Source organism: Podarcis vaucheri, assembly GCF_965113315.1.
Source record: "Podarcis vaucheri genome assembly, chromosome: 11".
NCBI lineage: Eukaryota > Metazoa > Chordata > Lepidosauria > Squamata > Lacertidae > Podarcis > Podarcis vaucheri.
The window spans coordinates 23,788,344-23,810,199 of record NC_138749.1 but is presented as its reverse complement, the minus strand read 5'-3'; the positions used below and the strand labels follow the sequence as shown (position 1 = coordinate 23,810,199).

The 21,856-nt window shown below is 39.5% G+C and overlaps 1 protein-coding gene and 1 long non-coding RNA gene across 2 annotated transcripts in view; one reads left to right on the top strand and one right to left on the bottom strand.

Annotated features, from left to right (window-relative positions):
• The window catches only part of IL6ST (interleukin 6 cytokine family signal transducer), a 39,290-nt gene extending 20,670 nt beyond the window's left edge, over positions 1-18,620 (top strand). The window contains exons 7-16 of the mRNA XM_082241857.1: positions 409-565; positions 3,375-3,457; positions 4,309-4,528; positions 6,076-6,252; positions 7,200-7,301; positions 7,939-8,085; positions 9,716-9,856; positions 10,841-10,937; positions 12,161-12,242; positions 13,662-18,620. Of these exons, the coding sequence (XP_082097983.1) occupies positions 409-565; positions 3,375-3,457; positions 4,309-4,528; positions 6,076-6,252; positions 7,200-7,301; positions 7,939-8,085; positions 9,716-9,856; positions 10,841-10,937; positions 12,161-12,242; positions 13,662-14,357 (1,902 nt within the window). The 3' untranslated portion in view covers positions 14,358-18,620. The remainder of the gene's footprint in view (positions 1-408; positions 566-3,374; positions 3,458-4,308; positions 4,529-6,075; positions 6,253-7,199; positions 7,302-7,938; positions 8,086-9,715; positions 9,857-10,840; positions 10,938-12,160; positions 12,243-13,661) is intronic.
• LOC309514318 lies at positions 2,713-6,067 on the bottom strand. Its single transcript, XR_014211919.1, has 3 exons — positions 5,901-6,067; positions 5,559-5,658; positions 2,713-2,941 (listed from the first exon to the last, which is right to left on the bottom strand). It is a non-coding gene; the product is annotated as an uncharacterized lncRNA (long non-coding RNA).
• Positions 18,621-21,856: the final 3,236 nt, after the last annotated feature.

Below are 21,856 nucleotides of genomic sequence, written 5' to 3'. Positions count from 1 at the left end.
GACTGCATTACTTATCACTAGGTGGCAGATTTCAAAAAGTCTAAGATATATACTGATGCTTGTTATCAACATACTTCAGAATTGCAAAAAGAATGATGCAATGTAAGAATTATTATAAAGTATAGTTACTTTCACTCTCTTGGTAAGATGTTTAGCTTCATAAGCTTTCTCAGTTTTTTAATCAGGCAAAAAACACTAAATGGAGGGTGGAGAGAATAGTGACTAAACAATAGTGTAATTTGAATTTAAGTTCTTGATCACAATTTCATGTTTTCTGCTAATGAGGGTCATTCAAACAAAACATCTAAATTTGCCATGCTGATTTTGAGAGAGAGCTAGAAAATTCAGTATAGTGAATGTTGTTTATTCACTAGTAGCACTTCTTAAAGCCCAGTTTCATTTTGACAGGTTCCTCTTGAAGACACAGCAACACAGAGAGATTCCTTCTTCATTCAAGACCTCAGACCAAACACAAAATATGTGTTTCAGCTGCGTTGTGTAACTAGTTGGGGAGAGTACTGGAGTGACTGGAGTAAAGAAGTAGTTGGGTTCACAGCTGAAGATAGTAAGTAAGATTCCAAACTTCTCCAGTTTGCTCCGAATTGTCAAAATGTGTTTCTGATTAAAAGGTTTCTACACAATAAATATGTATACATATGTGTAATAACTATGATACAATATAATGCAATTTGTCATTTAAATCATGAGTAGCAAACAGTAGTTATTAATATTTGCGAATTTACTCTGGTGTTTGTTCATCTCTTATTAACTTCCAAGTAATGGTTCAGCATTATCTTGTACTTTATTTCACAATAGATGATGATAAAGCTCAATTTCTCAACAAATTAACAAGTTTTCTTCCTTCTCTTACCTTGACCAAATTTGTCAATTTTACCATTTGAACTGTAAATCATCCCTGTATCTCAGAGGGTTGGTTCCCCACCCCACCCCCAGTTATAGCTGATTACCATATAGCCAGCTGTTAATAAGTACAGTAGGCCTATAACTTACAAGCATTTACCTTGTGTACATTCAACTTTACATGCTTGACAAAATAATAATATAATAATTAAAAAGGGGAACCCGGGATATTCCCAGGGGAACTGAAGGAGGCAGTGGTGCACCCGCTCTTAAAGAAAACATCATTAGATCCCTTAGATCTATCCAATTACCGCCGGGTTTTGAATCTTCCATTCCTGGGTAAGGTGATTGAGAGAGCGGTTGCTGAACAGCTTGGCAGGTTTCTGGATGAAACATCGGCTCTGGATCCATTCCAGTCCGGCTTCTGCGCTGGTCATGGGACCGAGACTGCTCTGGTTGCCCTAACAGATGATCTCCGCAGGCAGCTGGATCGAGGCGGGTCAGGGCTGCTGATTCTTCTAGACCTGTCAGCAGCCTTCGACATGGTCGATCACGAACTCCTGGACCACTGCCTTGCCGACGTGGGGATCCAGGGCACAGTCCTTCAGTTGCTGCGCTCGTTTCTCTCTGGTCCGGGGGGGGGGGAATTGTCATCGCGCCACTCCTTGGTGTGTGGAGTGCCTCAGGGTGCGATACTCTCCCCAATGCTTTTTAACATCTTTATGCGCCCCCTCGCCCAGCTTGTCTGGAGTTTTGGGCTGGGTTGCCATCAGTATGCCGATGACACGCAACTCTTATCTGTTGATGGATGGCCATCCTGACTCAGCCCCAGACACACTGACCAGATATCTGGAAGCTGTGGCTGGATGGTTACGTGGGAGCCGGTTGAAGTTAAATCCTTTGAAGACAGAGGTCCTCTGGCTGGGACGGGACGATATGGGATTGAGGGGGCAACTCCCATCTCTTGCGGGGGTGCAATTAGTGCCAACATCGTCCGTTAAGAGTTTGGGTGTAATCTTCGATACCTCCCTCTCTATGGAGGCGCAGATTACACCTATAACAAAGGCGGCATTTTTTCATCTCCGCCAAGCTAAGCAGTTGGCTCCTTATCTCTCTCGCCCTGACCTAGCCACTGTGATCCACATGACGGTCACCTCCAGACTTGATTACTGTAACTCGCTCTACGTGGGGCTGCCCTTGAGACTGACCCAGAAACTCCAGCGGGTGCAGAATGCCGTGGCAAGACTCCTTATGGGGGTCTTCACTGCGAGATCACATTCATCCGGTACTATACCAGCTGCCCTGGCTCCCGGTGGAGTACAGGATCAGGTTTAAGGTGCTGGTTTTAACCTTTAAAGCCCTATACGGCCACAGAGAGGTTAGGCTGGCCTCAACTAGAGCCAGGGCTTTCTCGGCTGCGGCTCCAATCTGGTGGAACGCTCTGTCACAAGAGACTAGGGCCCTGCGGGACCTGACATCTTTCCGCAGGGCCTGCAAGACAGAGTTGTTCCACCAGGCCTTTGGTTAGGGCGCAGCCTGACTCCCTCCTCTGGCAACCTGCACAGAATTTTGCTTAACGGTTGCCATCAATTTGATTTTAATTAATTTTTATAATTGAAATGTTTTTATAATGTTGGATTATTTGATTGTTTGATTATTTGATTGTTGTTAGCCGCCCTGAGCCCGGCTTCAGCTGGGGAGGGCGGGATATAAATAAAATTTATTATTATTATTATTATTATTATTAAAACTGCGGGAGGCAGTGGAGGACAGAAGTGCCTGGCGTGCTCTGGTCCATGGGGTCACGAAGAGTCGGACACGACTAAACGACTAAACAACAACAACAAATATGGTTTAAACCTTAAAGAGATTAAGAACTAACAAAAATGGTTTATAAAACAATTATTCTAAATTGATATTAAGAGTTTGATTTGGAACATGTTTCCAGAGCTATTGACATGTTCATTACAGCTATAACATTGACTTGAAACACCAACTATTATTCTCATTTGGATTGGTAGTTAGTACAAGATAAATCAAAATCCATGAACATGCTGTATGTATTCCTAAAAAACTTATTCTAGAAATAAAAAAAAAAGTATAATGACTTTCTGTACCTGCTTTCTTATCTTCCCCACTCCCTTACTATATTCCTAACTGGTGGTGAGTAAAAAGTTTGGGCCTTTTAGCCCTCCTGGGTCTGTCTTTCCTTCAGATCACACAACTGTGATCCTTACTTCAGAAAAGCTGTAGGAGTCTCCCAGCCACTTTTCCTAGGTGCTTGTCCCAAATCATGGAGGTGATATCAGCAGACACATGCCCGGTTGTATGTCACAGCCAACCATTGGATGACTAGGCGGCTGCTATTCTTCATGCTCCATCTACTGCAGCAAAGCACTTGTGAATATATATATAGGCTTGAATCTTTTTCAGTACCCTACATATATATTAAAGAAAAATGAATAGTGGGCTAAATAAACATGATTCTTAAAAGAGATGTTTGTCTTTATCAGAACCAACTAAAGGACCAGATCTGTGGAGGAAGATTAGTCCTGTTCACTCACCAGAAAACTGGACTCTGGTGCTGATCTGGAAGGTAAATAGTACCAAATTTACTACACTCTGAATGTCTGATTTCCTGATGTTCTTACTAATATCTGTCATCTGCACTCAAACATAATTCCTGTTATATGTAAACTCATGATACCATAACACATACTACTGTAGACACTTTCTTCTAGGTGGTAGCTTCTTTCACAACATATTGCACTCAGGATATATTGAAGTGTAAGATATGCACACGTGAAGCTTATGAAGTAAAAGGCTCGTGTATGTCACATTTGCTACTTGTCCGTTTTTAAAATAAACAGGGATGAAGATCTTATGCTTTCTTAGTCCTTGCTTCTGCAAACTGCAAGTTGTGCAGGTATATATGTGCCCTTCTCCATAAACATGGCACACATGGATGTAGTTTCTGGATAACAGTTCTGTGAAATACTGCTTGACAATTGTCCATGTTTAGCTTATGAGGCAAAATAATTTTGAGTGGAGTAATTTATTCTCTTTGAACAAAGCTTTAACACGTAAGCCTGATCTCAGCAAGTTACAAGATAGTGTGTTCCTGTCATAATAGATGAGAAGCATGAAATTATGTTAGTTGGAGCATTGTGCCCAAGGCCAGATGGTAAATATCATGGCTGAGTAGGACTTTGGAAAAGGTATCATGCATAGCTCTGTAGTAGACATGCTTTGCATAAAAAAGGATCCTTGTACAATATTGGTTAGCAAGTCCAAGAAAGGCTCTGCCTTAGACATTGGTGAGCTGCAGCTCATCAGAATAGATGGTTCTGGCATAAGTGACCCCTAAAGGTCTTACTCTCATTAGCTAATCTCAGATGTTCACATATAAACTGTCAAATAAAACAGATCTTTTTCTATTTTGGACAGGAGTTAAATCCTTCTGAAGCTAATGGAATAATTTTGAAATACGATGTATCTATCTTGGGAAAGCCACCACTTCATTTTCAACAGCAATTCTACAGTCTAAACACCACACAGCTGACTCTAAATGTAGAAAATGGGACATATGAAGTGAGAATTAAAGCATCGAACAGTGTGGGTGAATCTCCTGCATCAGTTTTGCTGATCCCAGCAACTAACTCAAGAGGTAAGTTTTCCTACATGGCATTGAGTATATATTCCACTTTTTTGCCTACTTCACACATCCCATTAGAAGAGTTGCATGTAAGATTAAACTAAATGGTCAACCACAACACTTAAGTGAATGCTACAGAAAAGTTTGTGCTGCACTCCTTCCTTGCTCCTGCAAGGAACAAAAAAAGTTTGGCTTGTCATGTCATCTGAGCCCAGGTCCTTGGTTTGTATCTTGCTATACAAACTAGGAGCAGCAGCCAAGGTTTGTGCTTGCTGCTTGTCATTTGTTAGGGAAGAAACAAACCTCAAGCCTGAGTTTGGAAGACACAACAAAGCCAGAGAAGTACAGCAAGAACTTTTTAGCCACATGTTGCACATTCACACTAAATCATAGTTTGTTTCTAACTGTGGTTTAATGTGATGTGTAAACTGGATCCCCACAAGAGGAGGAAATATTTCAAACTTACTGAAGGATATCAGCCTTTCAGTTTCTGTTTGTTTTCAAATTAGCATTCCATCTGTCCAGTTCATTTTATTTTATTACGTGTATAATGCACCTTTCTTCTGTCATGGAACCCAAAATGGTTCCAGGCCATCTAGGTATTTGCCATACCCAGAACTGCTTAGCTTCAGCCATAAGGTGGCTTCAGAAAATGCTGCTACTTCCTCATCAGATCTCTTTTATTTTAACTTAAGATCCAGGAGCTTTACAGGATAGCTTCTAAATGTTTCTGACTTATTTAAGGCAGTGTAGGCATTAGGAAATGGAAGCAAGCTTGCGAGACTTGGCATCTTCATTCTAACTTAGACTATTAGCAAAGCAAATAGAAAATACCAATACAGATTATTTATTATGAAGTCATAACTCGCAACAAAATAAAACCAATAATCCTACAAGCATCTGTCATGGGTGCTTTAGCTGAGATTCATGCATTGCAGGGGGTAGGACTAGATGACCCCTGCCATGTCTTTAAAATTTATGAATCTATGATAAGTAAAATACTATAACATGCAAATACATTAAAATGGGTTGTAATACTTACAGCCCCATTCTACAGAAGTCTATAGGTAAGAGGAACAAGTGGGGATTACATATCTGGTATCTGTAAGACTTCCTCTGAAATACGTGGCACCACCTAACAACTGAAACAGGAATAAGTACATATTAAAAACATCTTTTCTTCCCTTACTATATACTGCTATATTTATATGGCAATTTCTCAGTGTGGTGGACCTGACCACTAACAGGTCATTTTTATTTTCTGCTTTCGGCCATTGCAGCACAGTAGCTATCAAGAAGCAATGAAACCTTTATTAAACGTGCTTCAGAATGTAAACATTTGAATTCTCTTTGGGTGTCAAAACTTGATTGAATTGCAGCTTACCTTTGATACTGTTTGATCTGTGACCTTGGGCGTCTGCTCAGGCTTTATTAACATTTTGTTGTAGTGAAATATAATTACAACTCTCCGACAACCCCTTTTAGTTTTTTAATGTTTGAAATGTTATTCTTTTAGAAATAAAAATACTAATTTCACAGTATGTTTATGGTCATTTCAGCTCCTGTGAAAAATCTTACAGCATTTCCTAAAGATGGCAAGCTCTGGGTAGAGTGGATAGCTCCTAAAACTGATGTTAATAAATACATAATTGAATGGTATGAAGAGTGTGACAATTTGACTTGTGCTAGTGAATGGCAACAGGAGTCTGGAACGAAAAATCGCACATTTTTAAGAGGTAACTCTCAATATTTATAAACTCTTGGATATTTGTAGAGTATGTAAACTTTTTTATACCTTAAAGAAATGTGATTTTGGGTTTTTTTTAGATAAAAAGGCACTTGTAATTTGACATCTTTTTAAATATAAAAGAAATATAAATATGTCTGTAATATCTGATATTTTTAGTGAGTCTCTAAGCTCCTGTCACACATGGGGAGGAATTCCTTTAGGGCACTTTTTATAGGTTGAGAGAGATGAATTCAATGTTACATCATGCCAGTTTTGTCCTTTTGTGAAGTCTATCAGTGTGTGTGCCCTTCTTTGCCAATGACTGAGCTCTGAATAAAATCAGTCTCCCTTTCATCATAGTCCAGAGGTGATCCTGCTACTCATCCCTTTTGTGTCAAGGGAACATATTGAAACCTGCAAGAGAGACAACAGAGCTCAGTAGCTACACTAACAACAGATGGGAAAACAGACCTTGGGTGTCGCAGCTATGCCAAGAGTACATTTAGTTTCTTCGGGATTACAGTTTTCCAGTATAGTTAAGAAACTCTCTAACACTGCATTTACTAGGTAGCTTCAAAGATTTTTGTGGAGAATGCTGTTCTGTCCCCACCCATGGATAGCTTGGTCATCGCAACCCCCAAAAGTTCCCTTTTAGACATTTCAGATAGAGAATAAGTATGAAACATTTGCACAATCACTTGCCAGCATGTCCTGTATAACATCCAAGATTCATTCAGGTGTATTTTAGAATAGCTTCTAGGCTGTTCAGCTGACTTTCCAGGTGTTTAGAGTATTTGTACCCCACTCTTTGGCTGAAAACGCTGCTGGAGTGGAAATGAAGGGATTTGATTAAAGGTATGGAGGAAATTGATGAACTAGTGTTCAAAATGGAAATGTCAGTGGATCTATATATTTGAGAATATGCAAATCTGATTTTTAAAATTATTTCCTTAGGAGGCATAAAGCCACGGAAAAGCTATAAAATAAGTGTGTATCCATTATATTCAAATGGTCAAGGAGAAGAAAGATCAATACAAGCATACCTTGAAGAAGATGGTACGTTTAAAGCACCAGAATTTCTCTTGCATGACGGTAGCCAAAAACGTCTTCGGACTTCTGCATCAATAGGTGGCATGACTGCATTGGGCAGATGGTGTTTTCTGAGAAATTAACTCGCATTATGCAGCTAGCTTAAGGGTTGGCCAAACCAGATTCATGTGGTCATATGGTTTCTATTTTTAATGTGATAAGAAAGAAACCTCCAGAGTCTTTAGCTTTCTTCTGACGTGACTAGTGATCTAGTGTTTACTCATGTGCTCCTCTCCCCTTTGCTCTGGAAATACTTATGAAAATCTGTGATAAATGGCCTATACTTTTTAAATGTGGAGGGTTTTTTTACTTTTTACTTCTCTGTACTTAGTTATTAATATACGGGCTCTTATTATGCAAATCTTGTTGTCTTTGTTATTATAATAAATTTTTAGAAATCTCAACAAAATACAGACTTTGAAAATTAAAGGTTCTTCTTTTCTTACAATACAATCAGACATAGTATGTCATTTACCAGTATACCTTCAGGCTTGTTCCATATTAAAACAGAAAAAACAGCATTTTAATATAACAAACTTAAAAGATAAGCAATTATCTAGAATTTGCTCTTCAAAATTAATTTTTCAATATTTTCCACTAATAGCACCTGCTATAGGTCCCACTGTTCGCACAGCAAAAGTTGGAAAAACTGATGCCCTTATTGAATGGGAACCTCTTTCAGTAGAAGAACAGAATGGATTTATCAAATACTACAATATAATTTACAGAACAGCTACTGGAAATGAAACGGGTAATTGAGTTTTGCTTATCTTGTATAAATATATGATTCAACTGTGATTACTTTTTTCTAAAGGTATTTTAAGACTTCCTTTGCCTTTTTCTCTACCCAAACTCCAGACATTTTAAGTTAGCATTTATGTCTGCAGCAGCATCATAATGTATAGTGATGTGGCACAAGTGTAGTAATTGCTATACCTCATTATGCATATGTTTTTTGCTGGCTCATATTTCTGGGAACAGTTTTTTTCTTTTATAAAATCATTCCTTTTGACTGTGATCTATAGGAACTTTCAGTCATAAGTTAAGTTCACTTCCTTCAAATTACTGAGTCGGCTCTCTTTTAGTCTTTTACAACTTCCGTGAAATATATAAAAAGCTCTTCAAGCTTTCATATCCTGACAAGCATAATATGCTCTATGTGAGCTTGTTTTGGTGATCTGGAGGTTGCAGCTGATGTAGAATGCAGAGGATACCTCTTGAATAGTGGGGCACTGGAAAGTCATTAGGCATTAAAGCATCTGAGTGCTTGCTGACTTTTCTGCAGCCTTTTGTGCACAGCACCAGCTGCTCATTTTGACTAATGAGTAGCATAATCTAAATATCTTACCTCCTCCCATGTGCTCTACCACAGCTCCGAAAGATAAATGGAGAACATGCCCATTTGCCAAGATAGTAAGGTATCTCAGCAAATACTTTTTCATAGATTTATGCCTTGGAGTTTCTTCAAACCTTTTCATTTGATAGAGAGGAGGGTTTCTCCACACCTGCAGAAAGAAGGGGGAGCTTGTGGCCTGCTTCAGAAGTAACATTAAACCATGGTTTTGTACTACATGGATAAGCAGAAACACAAGCAAGCCATGGGTGATCGCTCTCCTCTTCTCCAGTGTTGACTGCAAAGGGATTGAAAGCACTTCATGTTTTAAAGAAACTTAGGTTTATCATTGTTTCTAAACCACGGAAATGCTGGTTGGTGTAACATATAATTTGTTAAAAAACAAACTAAGATCAAATTGTGGTTCCTGATCTTGGTTTGTATAGTTTAACTAACGAGTTTCACCAGTTCAGGTCTAATGATATTTCGGTTAGTTTTTTTAAAAAAAACTGGAGGGGATGTTTCCGGTCCTCTTGTAGTCATGTCTGGAGAAGGAAGTGAGGGGTGGGGGGAATACATGAGGCTGAAACTTGCTTCTGCTCACATAACACTAAGTCATAGCTTAGCGTTTTGTAGAACCAGTGTTCTCATAGCAAACTTCATTATTGGTGTGTTAAATATTTTTGTTTAAAAACACTTTTGAAGTTTGATCTTAAAGAAAGTGAAACATACATTATTTTACACTTCCTTTAAATTTTTAATTTATTGAAATGAAGGTCACAAACTTCTAACAAGATCTCTGTTTACACTTTCACTTCTTTTCTAGTAGAGTATTGAACTTGAAACAAGTACTGCCTTTTTGGTGGTAGGGGTGTTATAGAAGAGTTTTATTTACCAGGCATGCAAGTTGAAGTACAGTCTTCACGTTTTATTTTAATCGTGCAAATTATAACTCATGGGTGAAACTGGTTTTGCTTGTATAGTGTTAATACAAGAGCTGTCTACTGTTTTATATAATGCATATCAAATGGGTGATTTTCATTTCCAGTTGTGTTTGTGGACCCTTCTAAAACGGAGTACCCACTGTCGTCCTTATCAAGTGACACTTTATATATGGTGCAGGTAGCAGCATACACAAAAAATGGAGGGAAAAGGGGTCCTGCTTTTACATTTACTACAAAGAAATTTGGTAAGTTCTTACATAAAATGTTTAATTGTTGAACTGCTCAGGACCTAGTATGAGTTGGTAGTGCCACATGTCTAGTTTCATACTTAGTTTAACCTTAAGTAGTACTCTGGGACTGTATTCCACACTTGATAACCCTCACTTGATCATCAAAAGCAACCATTGGCCTCATCTGAAAGGTGGCTTGAGTGGCTGTCCATCCATCATGTGATGCCATCTAGTACCCAATGACAGAAATGAAGTCAAAGCATCCGCTTAAAAGAACTGGAAGGAATAGTATACCTGTGCATTGACTGAGTGCATTCCCTGTCTTTGGACACTAGGTGGCATCACACCACACAGGTTCACTCACTGAAAACATGAATTAAGATGGGTCAATATTACATGTTTTCTCACCTCTGCATATTACCTAGAGATACCTTTTTATATTATCTTCACATACTTAAGAGAGGGTCTTTTGAGTGGCTGTATCCGGGCTTTGGAACTCCTTACAGCGGAGGCTCATAGACCTAGCCCCCTTGTTGATGGCCTTCTGTTGGCAGGCAAAGCCCTTATGTAAGTGGGCATTTGACCTGCCAGGGTGGATTTGTTCTGCCATATTGCTGTAATTCATGTTCTCAATTAGTTGTCCTTTCTTACGTTTTAAATCTGCTCTTCCTTTCTTTTGATATTTTAATTGTATTACTGCTTATTTTGTGTGGATCAGTTACTTTTTATTCTGGATTTTATTGTTAGTCACCTTAGGCTTTGCCTTATTATTTATTTTTAAGTAGGGCAAAAGTGTAACAAAAAAAGCTTTTGCTTATTATTCCTTAAACCTCATCTAAATCATTTAAACTTTTTTCTCAAGCAAAGAAGACTAGGGTCAGGTTCTGAAAGACTTACTTTATACTAATGGATTTCATGTTTTTAAAATATGATTGTACTAAGCACAGCATTTTTCGGGAGATATTAAAAACATCTAACATTTTGTCTTTTACCTTTTAGCGGAAGGAGAAATTGAAGCAATTGTTGTCCCTGTGTGCCTAGCAATCCTGCTATTTACTCTTTTAGGTGTATTATTTTGCTTCAACAAACGAGATAGGTAAGCATCCTTATTTCAATACATTGCATGGATAATATGCTGCATTAACACTGAAAGAGGTATTAGGCAAAAGTTCTGAGTTCTGAATTTGCTCTGATTGGGTTTTTTTTCCTTTCAAGCCCAGGGCTGTATTTCCCCATGGGCAGTCTTGAGGCAGGGAGGGGCTGCTGCTTGACACTGGTGGAGACAAAATGCCAGAGAAACAGATGTTGTTCTTTGGATAATAGGCTGCATTGCAGCCATGCAAAAAGCAGAACTTTGTACACTCATATCTCTCCATCCAGGCAAGCAAGGGCAACTATCACAATTCAAGGGCATGTACCAGCCAGGCAACAGCAGTAGAGAGCACAGGGTCAGGGAAAGGAGTATAGCTTGGGGTGGGTCCCATGTTCACATTCAGGCCCTGAGTCTGACATTCCCCACCTCCTTTCTGTAATCCTACAGAAAGAATTTATAACACTACTCATGTTTTAGTTGGTGTATGTGTGTGTAATAATTTACATATTACCTTTCAGCTCTTGAAAGTACCCTCAAGACAGTTCATAGCATTAAAACAGCTGATGAGCAGATTCACAACCTGGTTGGAATTAAAGCAAGTCAGAATCCTTTAGTTTTAACCCACCTGCCTAAACATTGTTGGAGTGGAGGAGTACAGTTATCTCCTTTTAAGCGAATGTTCCACAGCTAGGGTGCTGCAGCAGCGAAGGCCATTTCATATCCTAGCCAGCCACGCCTCCTATAGAGATGGCACATGGAGCAGTGCATCTGGCTGGGGTGTGGAACAGAACATTCTTGGTTGTGTCATGGATTGTATGCATTTGTTTAGAAAGAAAGAAAACAGACTTTTGTAGTTTCTGGGCCTTATTGCCCCTTCCTTTTATAGCCATAGTGATGCTAAGTAAGGAAAACATTCCAACCTGGCCCAGTGCAAGTCTCTCCTGGCTTCCTTTTCTCAGTCAGAGCTGCCCTCACTGTGAAGGGGAAAGAGGCTGTCAGTGGTTTTCCAGATCTAGCATCAGACCTAGAATACTTGAAACATCTTCTGTCTGCATAATATTTTCCCCTATTCACAAGGTGTGGCCAAGACCACAGGATCCCTGTTCACCTATATACAGAACTCAAAAATCATAACATTGAGAATCTGAAAATTGGAGCTTAACATTGGTGTAAGTTTATTAGTAGGCACTTGCAATGCAATGACTTTTCTCTTGATCCTTTGCCAGCATCAAGAAGCACATCTGGCCTAACGTGCCTGATCCTTCTAAGAGTGTTATTGCCCAGTGGTCACCACAAACACCATCAAAGGTAAGAACAAAAACAGACTATTCTGAAGTACTTTGTCGTCCTCATCATTGTTTATTTGTATGATGCCTTTTCATAGTTAAACCACTAATGTGGCAGTAGGATGCAAAATGATAGTAATGGTTGGGAAATGAAAACAGGCTAGAATTAAAATATTTTATTGTGGAATTTAATAGCATCCATTCTTGGGATAGGAGTATCCATGCCACAAAAATTCTTCATAGTCCAACAGTAACTGTGACTTTGTGTTTAAAACAGGACTTGCATTAACAGAAACAGAAACTGAGTCTTCAGAACAGTGTAGAGATGTTACAAATTGCTCCAGAAATTAGTAGCTGAAAAGTGTTGTATTGCAAGGGAAAATCTTGAGTGGAGAGTTGCTTCTTGGCACTTGACCTCTGCCACAAGTACAGAAAGAAGGGGAATAATAACTTGACACTGAAGGAAAGGGCATTTCCGATATTAGGCCCAGAACGAGTGTTCACCGCCAGGTGCACTCTTGCACCATTGAAATAATAAATATGAATGCCTTTAGGGCAGAGGTGAACAGAAGATAGATAACAAATTTCAGGTAGATCTTTGGATGGTTTTTAGTAGATTACTGATGTTGCTGCAAACAGCTGGAGATCAGAAAGCAACTTTTTCCTTTGGATAACACTGCTGAAATAAAGCTTGGGGGGATTTGGAATAGAGAGCTCATTTCTGGTAATGAAAACAAATTCCTGGGCTGAGAGGCACTCAGAGGTGCTCTCATCTTCAATTCTAAGAACACCTCTGCCCCTTTTTCTAATCCACTGAATTGTGCTTGGCTCCAGCTGGTGGATCTGTAGGGTCTGAGAAAAAACAAAGATCTTGCTGGCTTGAAATCTGCCTACTCCTTTAGGGAACATGGAGATTGCTACAACAAACTCTCATGTATTGAGATTTAAAGATGAAAAATAAAAAGAAATACCCAGTTAGATGCAAGCTCCAGCACTTCTCATTTGAAAAGTTGTGGAGGAGGGAATTATTGTTGCATTTTTGAATCCGTAAACATGGAAGAAACTTACTATCTTATTAAAAATACTAAGTATCTTATTAAAGATACTTAGTATTTTTAATCCGTTAAGTAGAAATAATTAATTTGCTATCCTGGAGAGAATCCAATTTTATATACAGAAACTTTTTGAACCATGTTTGGGGAATAATGCAAATATGGCAGTAGCACTGTTGTGAACTTTGAATAATTCAGTATTTAGGTGAGAGGGCTTTAAAGCCAAAAGACTGAATTGGAGCTGCACTAACTCGCTGTTCAAGTAGCTATAAGTCCTAGAAGGCTTTTTGAGTGCATGCTAACGACAGCATAATCTAGATCCTGAACATAGTTAATCAAGTTGCATCATTTAAAGGTAGCATTAATTAAATCTATGGTTTTTTCCTTAGCATTTTCATCATTCCAAAGATCAAATATATCCAGAAGGCAGCTTTACTGATGTCAGTGTGGTTGAAATTGACAAGAAGTCATTTTCCGAACAGGATCCTAAGCCTTTTGACTTGCTTAGAAAGGAGAAGAATGCCTCCGAAGGGCACAGCAGTGGTATAGGGGGGTCATCCTGCATGTCTTCTCCTCGACAAAGCGTTTCTGACAGCGATGAAGGCGAACCTGCTCAAAATACTTCCAGCACTGTGCAGTATTCAACTGTTGTACCCAATGGCTACCGGGACCAGATACCTTCAGTCCAAGTCTTTTCAAGGTCTGAGTCAACGCAGCCTCTACTAGACTCAGAGGAGAGGCCTGAAGATCCGCCAGTGCTGGGAAGCGACAACTCAACACCAAGACATCGCTATTTCAAACAGAATTGTAATAACGATGATAGAGTCATGGATGAGCCTCATTTGGATGGGGCAAAACAGATTTCTCCAATAAATGAGGAAGATGCTGCTGGACCTCAGACTTTGCAAATGTGTAGCTCTGGCCCAGATGAACATGATGTTGCCTTAGCAGGTGCTTTCCACCCAAGCCCCAAAGGACTAGCTGCAGAGTTTGAAACAATGAGAACAAATGCAGTGACAGAGGATGAGGTCCCAAAGTGTTACTTACCACAGACTGTAAAGCAGGGTGGTTATATGCCCCAGTGAGGAGACACTGCCACCAGTAGATACTGTTACATTATTGGTTCTGATAAGTTAAACTGTTTTTTTAATCTTGCTTCTGCTGAACAATTCAGGTTCATTTATGGAAGAAAACGTGGACAACATGGGTTTGCGGACTTTGATTTAAGTTGGAAGTTTCCACCCGTTCTTGCAGAAATATTCCTTCACGCACTACATGTCACTCAACTTTTCAGGCAAATTAGTTGCCATTCAGTTTTCTTCTGGGGCATCACACTTCTTTTAAAGTAAAATGGAACACACCTCGTTATGTTAGAGGTAATGGCATAGAGATGGAGACTGACTGTGAATACCTTCTTACAGGATGAAGAGATTAGTGTATTATATTATGAAATGTGCTCTTTTCATCAACTTTGTTGTCAGCTTTGTAAAAGTACAGTGTTTTATACTGGAACGACTGTGCTTTAAAAATAATCTGGAGACCAAATCTGTGGCCAAACCTATGGCAGAATCAAAATATTAGATGGCATCTAATATTCCCAGATTAATGGACCAGAAACACTTTGTTTGGAAATGTGCCCTCCTTGCCACTCAAGAACTAAAAGCCAGTGGAGTGAGATATTTACATGAATCATGACTATCAAAATACTATTAACGTCAAATGCCAGTATTTCATACCCTTCCTGTCTTGCAAATTGAGCCAAATCTACTGCCGTTTAAACACTTTTAGAACTCATAACCTGTGCACTTATAAGTGCATTTTTTTGGTTTTTATCAGGATAGACTTGGGTGAAGTCAACATATTTAATAATAGATAATGAAGTTATATAGTAAGTGTCTTTTTAAGGGGGAAAGTCCACTGCTCTTTCTGACTGCCAATGCCAGGTTCTAGTATTCCCTGCTGCCATTATTAATTCGTAGAACAGAAGAAGAAAACTGCATAGCCATGGCGGACCCACAAAGACATCTTGAAGAACTGCAATATTGGCACTCTGCATGGAGGGTTTTCTCTTTCGCCAATGAATAAATCTAGAAAAATTTCTTGCAGATTCTGTTTGTATTTAATATAAAATCATTAAGTTGAGACTGATTTTTGAAGCAATCCAAAAGCACTACAATTGTTTTAACAGGAAATAAAAGTTAATTTGATTCTTCCTCAACAATTTAACTATGGTAGTGATTGTGTTTTGAAATCTCAGTGGCTTTTACTTTATAAGCTCTTGCACTGTAATTGGTGGCTATGAAGATCAGCCAGCCAGTCTCTTAAGAATGAATAGCTGTAAAACACATTTTAATGTTTTAAGGGTTTCTTCTATAAAAACAATTGATTACAGCAATGTTCTTGGAGTTCATAAATTATAATAATGAATTTCTGCCATAACCACCTCCAGACTTGTTTTTATATGTTGAGCTAATAGATTTACTCTTCACCTGCTTGTAGTGCATGGCTCCTTAATGCCACTTTTATGATGCAGTTATACCTCATCCAGTGCTCTAAAAATGTAATGAATGCCAACAATATTCAGTCCATAGTTTATTGTGATTTTTCTATTTTTCAGAAACAAATCTTCCCAAGATTTATTTTGGGGGAAAGCAAAGTTAACACTGTGAATAGTGTTCTGGGTGCTTAATTAAACCCGCAATCCTAACACCTTACCTGGGAGTAAGCCCCATTGTGCTTTTTGAACTTGTCCTATACAGGCCCCAGTAAAATAAATGTAAGTTTCTCAGTGGCAAAAGCAGTCTGTTGTGACCATAATACAGTCTTCTTTTAGGGTATCACAAGTGTCAGAATCCCATTTTAATGCTTGAGCTGTCTGTCTTCATGTTAGTCTCCAACACAATTTGGTTCTACAATCACCTTACTTCATTACAGTTAAATATAGTTTGAAACACGCTGTTTGAAGTTTAGACTCGCCTTTCCTTGTTTAGCAAGCTTACCTCATCAAAATTTAAAAATATTTTAAAATAAAATTAAAAAATGGATCTTCAGTACTCATGAAAGTTTTATTGAGCATTTTCAAAAGTTTGTCACAGGGTATGGTATGAGACAACATGGAACTATACCTTGCTAAAGCTTAGTAGGTTTAGGTCTGGTCTGTCCTGAATGGGGACTACCTAAGAGTCATGCGTGCCTTGCCTTGGGTTCCATAATGAAAGAAAGGCAAGCTATAAATTGTTTTCCTTCTCTGGTACTCTAAATGTGCTATCCCTCTTGGTGATTTGTTATGCAGAACACAGAGTATTGTCTCTTGGGAGGGACTGTCTCAATCAAATCAATGCCACTAACAGTGCAATCGTATACATGTCTACTTAAAAATAAGTCCCAGAGTTCAATGGAGCGAGCTCCCAGGTGTGTATGAAATAAGAGTACAGAATTCTAGCCTTAAGTTAGCAATCCTATGCACACTTCCTAGTTCCATTGAAACCAGTGGGATTTAACTTCTGAAGCTTTTCTGGAGTGCAGAGAGGAAATGTCCAATCGCCCATTGCCTGTGAAAGTTGGGCTTTAGTTCCACCTGGTGGTTGAAGGCAAGATGAACTCTTGGGAAGAGGAAGCTCCCACAATTCAGTTTACTTCTGCCTTTGTGTATTGTTTAATACACCATTCTAATGTTGAAAAGAGAGTTTTGAGATTTTGCTTCATTTGGCCGCACCAAAAGCTGATTTGTGACAGTAAAAAATAGCACCTAACATCTTCCTCAGGCATGTCAACACTAAATTGCCTGAATCCAGTTAACAGGCAATGTAAGGTAAAAGGTTATTTACATGCTATATATATATGTATGTATCTTTATGGGGGAGATTTCACATGTGACATGCTTATTTTCTGTATTAAGAAAGCCACACTGCAGAAATTGACCTTAAAGCACTGCTTTCAAAAAATACAAAACAAAACAAAACTTAACACCTGTTTTTAAACTAGAGTTCTGAAGCAAGCTGAAATAAAAATGTAACTTTTTTTAAGGTTAAGTATTACCCATTCCTTTGTGAGAGATAGAATTGTTATGTAATAAAATTCTACATGTAATTTTGTTCATAAAATTCAAACTAATGTGGCATTAAGTGTGACTTATAATTAAACACTGTGGTTAACTTTATCATGCATGGATTTAAACTAGATTCTGTTCTTAAATACTCAGAATTAAGGCTGAGTTCGGTAGGACTTGCACATGGATGCCTTGCTTGCATTTGGTGTCAGTGGGGTGAAACAACAAAGACCTTCATACAAGCTCTGGGTTCAGATGTTCTGGAGCAATGCATTCCCTAACTCTGTATAGCATTTGTACATAGGCTGGTTGCAGGGATAGTACAAATACATTAACAGTTTATGCTGATACATGCATTCCATCCTATGTAATATGCTACCCATGTCTCTTTCTCACCCAATACTGCCTCCTTATGTTGCTTGTTAGCTAAAGTGATGGACCAACAAAATGTATGGAGATATACCATGCTCTGTTCTGACTGCAGGATGGAATGTTAGCTGGAGAACTTTGTCTCTTAAGTCTGCAGAAAAGTTGGAAACCTCATTTGATTTCAAAACAGCTGTGAAAATTTGATGCTGAACATCAGTATTGTAGTTTACTGCTCCAGACATATATCTGGTAAAGGTTCATAAACACCTTTTGATTGTCAACTCAGTAATGCACACAGTGCTTAATTTTTCATCAGGACCTGTCTGTGCTGCAGCTTGATACAACCATTTACAAACATTCACATGACTAATCTCTGTACTCTAGGAGGAAGGTTCTTGTCTGGGGCAATTAACTAAGATGTACTTCCTACTTCCTGTCTGGCTTGGCTAGATGTGACCTGTTTCAACCAAGACCATACAAATGCAAGAGAAAATCTCAAAGATAAGGCACGATCTTGAAGCTGCAGCCACTCAACTTCAATAGGTCACACTTTAGTGAAGACAACCTTCCACCAAAAAAAAGGAAAGCTGTGCAAACATCTTTCAGGCCTGCCTGGAGCAATTCCCAGAATTTCTTGGACAGTTGTTTCAGGTCAACTGACAGTCAATTCAGCTCCCAACTAAGCACTGACATGTAGTCAACTGCTAGCATAAACAAGCCCTTGGCCATGCCTTATATAAGAACATCTGATACCCATTCTCATCTCTATATAGGTGCATGTTTGTCATCCTCACAGTGCTGTGCAAAGTATTGTTAACATATCTGTGTAGCCTTCAGTGTTTTTGGAGTACCGTATGTTGTATGTGTATGTTGCTTTTCTAGCTGCATAAGACTATGAAGTCATAATTAAAAGTTGTCTTTTTGTTTCTCAGTATTTCCCAGCAGTGTTTTGCTTTGTGTTTGGTTTGTTACATTATATTCATTAGTGCAGTGGCTACAAAACTGTAGGTCCTTATATACTGCTGTGCTGGAAGAGAAATGTTTTGGAAAAGTCTCACCTGTTTGATGCAGCCACCTCTGCCCATTAAAGCAGATTGACATTCAAAGTAATGATCCCTTCTCTGCCACTATATGGGTAGCAACATCAATTGGAGAGAACAAGGATGCAGTGGGCTTCACTGAGGTGGTCTGTGCTACAGCTGAGTTAGAATCTGTAGCACAGGCATTGTTTACTGATTAAGAAACTCATGAGTGTGAAGGCTACCTCAAATTTTAATCCAGAAAAATGAACTGGTCTAGTTATTACTGGTCCAGTATGGGGGAAACATAGGATGGCATGCAAGGTAGCCAACATGATGCTCTCCTGCTGTTGTGGACTCCTCAACCCAGCCAGCATGGCCAAGAGTTAAGAGATGGAAGTTGTGAACTACAACACTTGTAAGTTTGGCTATCTCTGCCCTAGAGGCCACTAGGTCAGAGAACTCTTGCCCCTTCACAAGTCCATCTCCTTTGTGCAGGACTACTGTAGATTCCGCCGTATTAGGCAACTGGGTGTATTAGACGACCCCCCCAAATTGGCAGCTGCAATTTGGGGGGGTCGTCTAATATGCCCAGTCACCTAATACACCGGGCAGCTCCGCGCCGGGAGAAAGCTGCCCGGTGCAGAGCTGAGCCTGCCCACTGCTGCTTCCGCAGCAGGCGGCAGACTCCTCGCTGGGTGGCTTTCTCCTGGCGCGGAGCCCACCTGGCGCGGAGCGACCCCCAACTTTTTAACCTATTTTCCGGGGTTAAAAAGTCACCTTATATGCCGGAATCTACGGTATTTGTATTCTACCGTCTTGTAGGAACTAGGATGGGTTCGGTGGTCAAGTATGCTTCCGAAAACGGGCTGTACAAGTGTAACAACATAGCTTGACTTACCAGAGATACTGAAAAGGTTCCTCAAGACTTGCAGAGAAGCTGTGCCTCTTCCTTGAATCTGAAAGCCTGAGCTACAGTAATCACCTTTTCCCTGGTGTCCAGAAAAAGACAAAGTCTGGAAAGCAATCTGAAGATGAATGCCTAACATATATTGTCTCCTCCCTTGGAGCTCACAGAGGGGGAAGTAACAGGAATAGTTTACAACAACATTAAATCTTCTCTAAGATGTCACACAGGACTTGTGTGTCTCTAACGCAACAAACCATTATGCCCATGTCACAGAAGTACAAAACTGATGGCCTGGAACCATTTTAGTTTATTTGGTAACAAAAAGGAGCATCCATGGAAATTTGTCACATCCACACCATACACTGAATAGTCATGGCTTCTCTCAAAGAATCTTGGGAACTAAGAGGTCTGTGAAGGGCAAACAACAGCTCCCATGTTTCTTTGGGGGAAGCCATGACTGCTCAGGTGGCATAAGAATGTCTTAAATGTATGGTGTGGGTAGAACCTCTAATGTTGCTTTACTGAACCAATTCCCCACTCTGCCACACAAAAATCTAGCAATGACTAGTTATGTCCTAATGCTATACTGTATTATCTTGCTTCACAATAGAGCTGCGAAGTCAACAACTGCACAGACACTAGCAATGACGAGTTGGGAATAGGCAAACCCTGTGGGAGTTATCAGGCAAAAGTGAGGTTAATATGAAAAACTGGCATTTTTTTATTACCATTGGTTGCCTGAACTAGTCACAGTATACTCACATTCTGTTCATGAAATGGATTGTTTCAAGATGTCCTTGAAAGATTGAACTCCACTCCTATTCACTTCACTCCAGTCTCACTTATTACTCAGGGCTGAAACATATGCTCTCCCATCACTTGCAACTTCATAACAAAGCCATCTAGAATTTAGCAGACTATTTAATTGGCATTTTTTTTTCCAGCAGCTCAGAGTAGGATGGTACATTAAATAACAAGTCTCACACCAATATTTACAAATTTGATCTTGTTCATGTATCTTGTATCAATGTTTTGTATATGAGCAATTTATGCAGCATTTCAATATATACCATTTTTGTTAATATTTATGGTGTTTGTCCTCACAATAAATCTGTAGTGTACATCACTATTGTTTCCATTGACACATGGAAACTGGGGTCTTAAGCCATTGAAGCACTAGTCAGGTGTTCATTAACTGTATGAGCAGAGACTGACTGTGCCAGTTCCACATCTGACTTTCACACAATTTAAACGGGGCTTGTAAGCCTCTTAGGCTGAATGCAATGAAAGCCTTCCCCCAGATCAGGAATTCAGACTGCACAGTTTAACAGGCTTACAATCCCCATTCAGACCTTCCTGCGTTGAGCAGTTGGGGCAGCTACAACCTGTCTAGATACAATGTCTTGAATAGGCAAATTTGTGGCAAAAGCAGCACTTCTACTATATAGGAATACCAACAGGGCTGCCATCTAGAAAGGGCATGTAGATCTCCTGGCTAGGGCGTAGGTAGATAAAAAGGCTTTTTGGTTTCCCAAGGACCCAGGTCATCACCGCAGTTGATTGCGTGCCATGTGCTTAACCTCTAAAAGTGGCTGGCGTGGTCAGCTTTGGTAGTTGTGATCACCTGATCTGGGAATGTGATGGAACAAATTCCAAGTCCCATCCTTTGCTCATCATTTCAGCATCTGTTTGGACAACTAACAGCAATTGTGGGGGGTTATAATCTATGGAGTTTATTTGTGGTGCTGTCTCATTTCACCCACTCAACATCTACTTGCACCTTGCTGCTGTATTAGGAACACCTACCACCAACAGTATGCTAGGCAGTCTGCAAAATACAAAAGAAGGATACAGAACTTGGCTTGGCGCTTATATTATCTTCATCAGAAGTATGAGAATCTGTGGTGCTGAAGATGCTGGTGACCTCTGGCCACATTGTTGGAGGCTGAAGAGAGTCGATTCTAGCAACATACAGAAGGCTAGAAGTTCTAAAATCCTGGTCTACATGCTGTAATTGGTATGCATGGGCCCTGTATTTCCACAGAGGGTTTGGCTGGGGGGGGGCCCTAGAAATAGAAAAAGAGCTGCATAATGGATGGAGAAATAGCTATCATACTTATCATTTTGACAAGATCTTTGGAAGCTTTTTTCTCTCTCTTGTCCTTTTTCTTTCTGGAAAGCCTAATATGCTTTCACAATCAGCAATATGCCCTAAATATATTAAACTGGTAGTTTGGC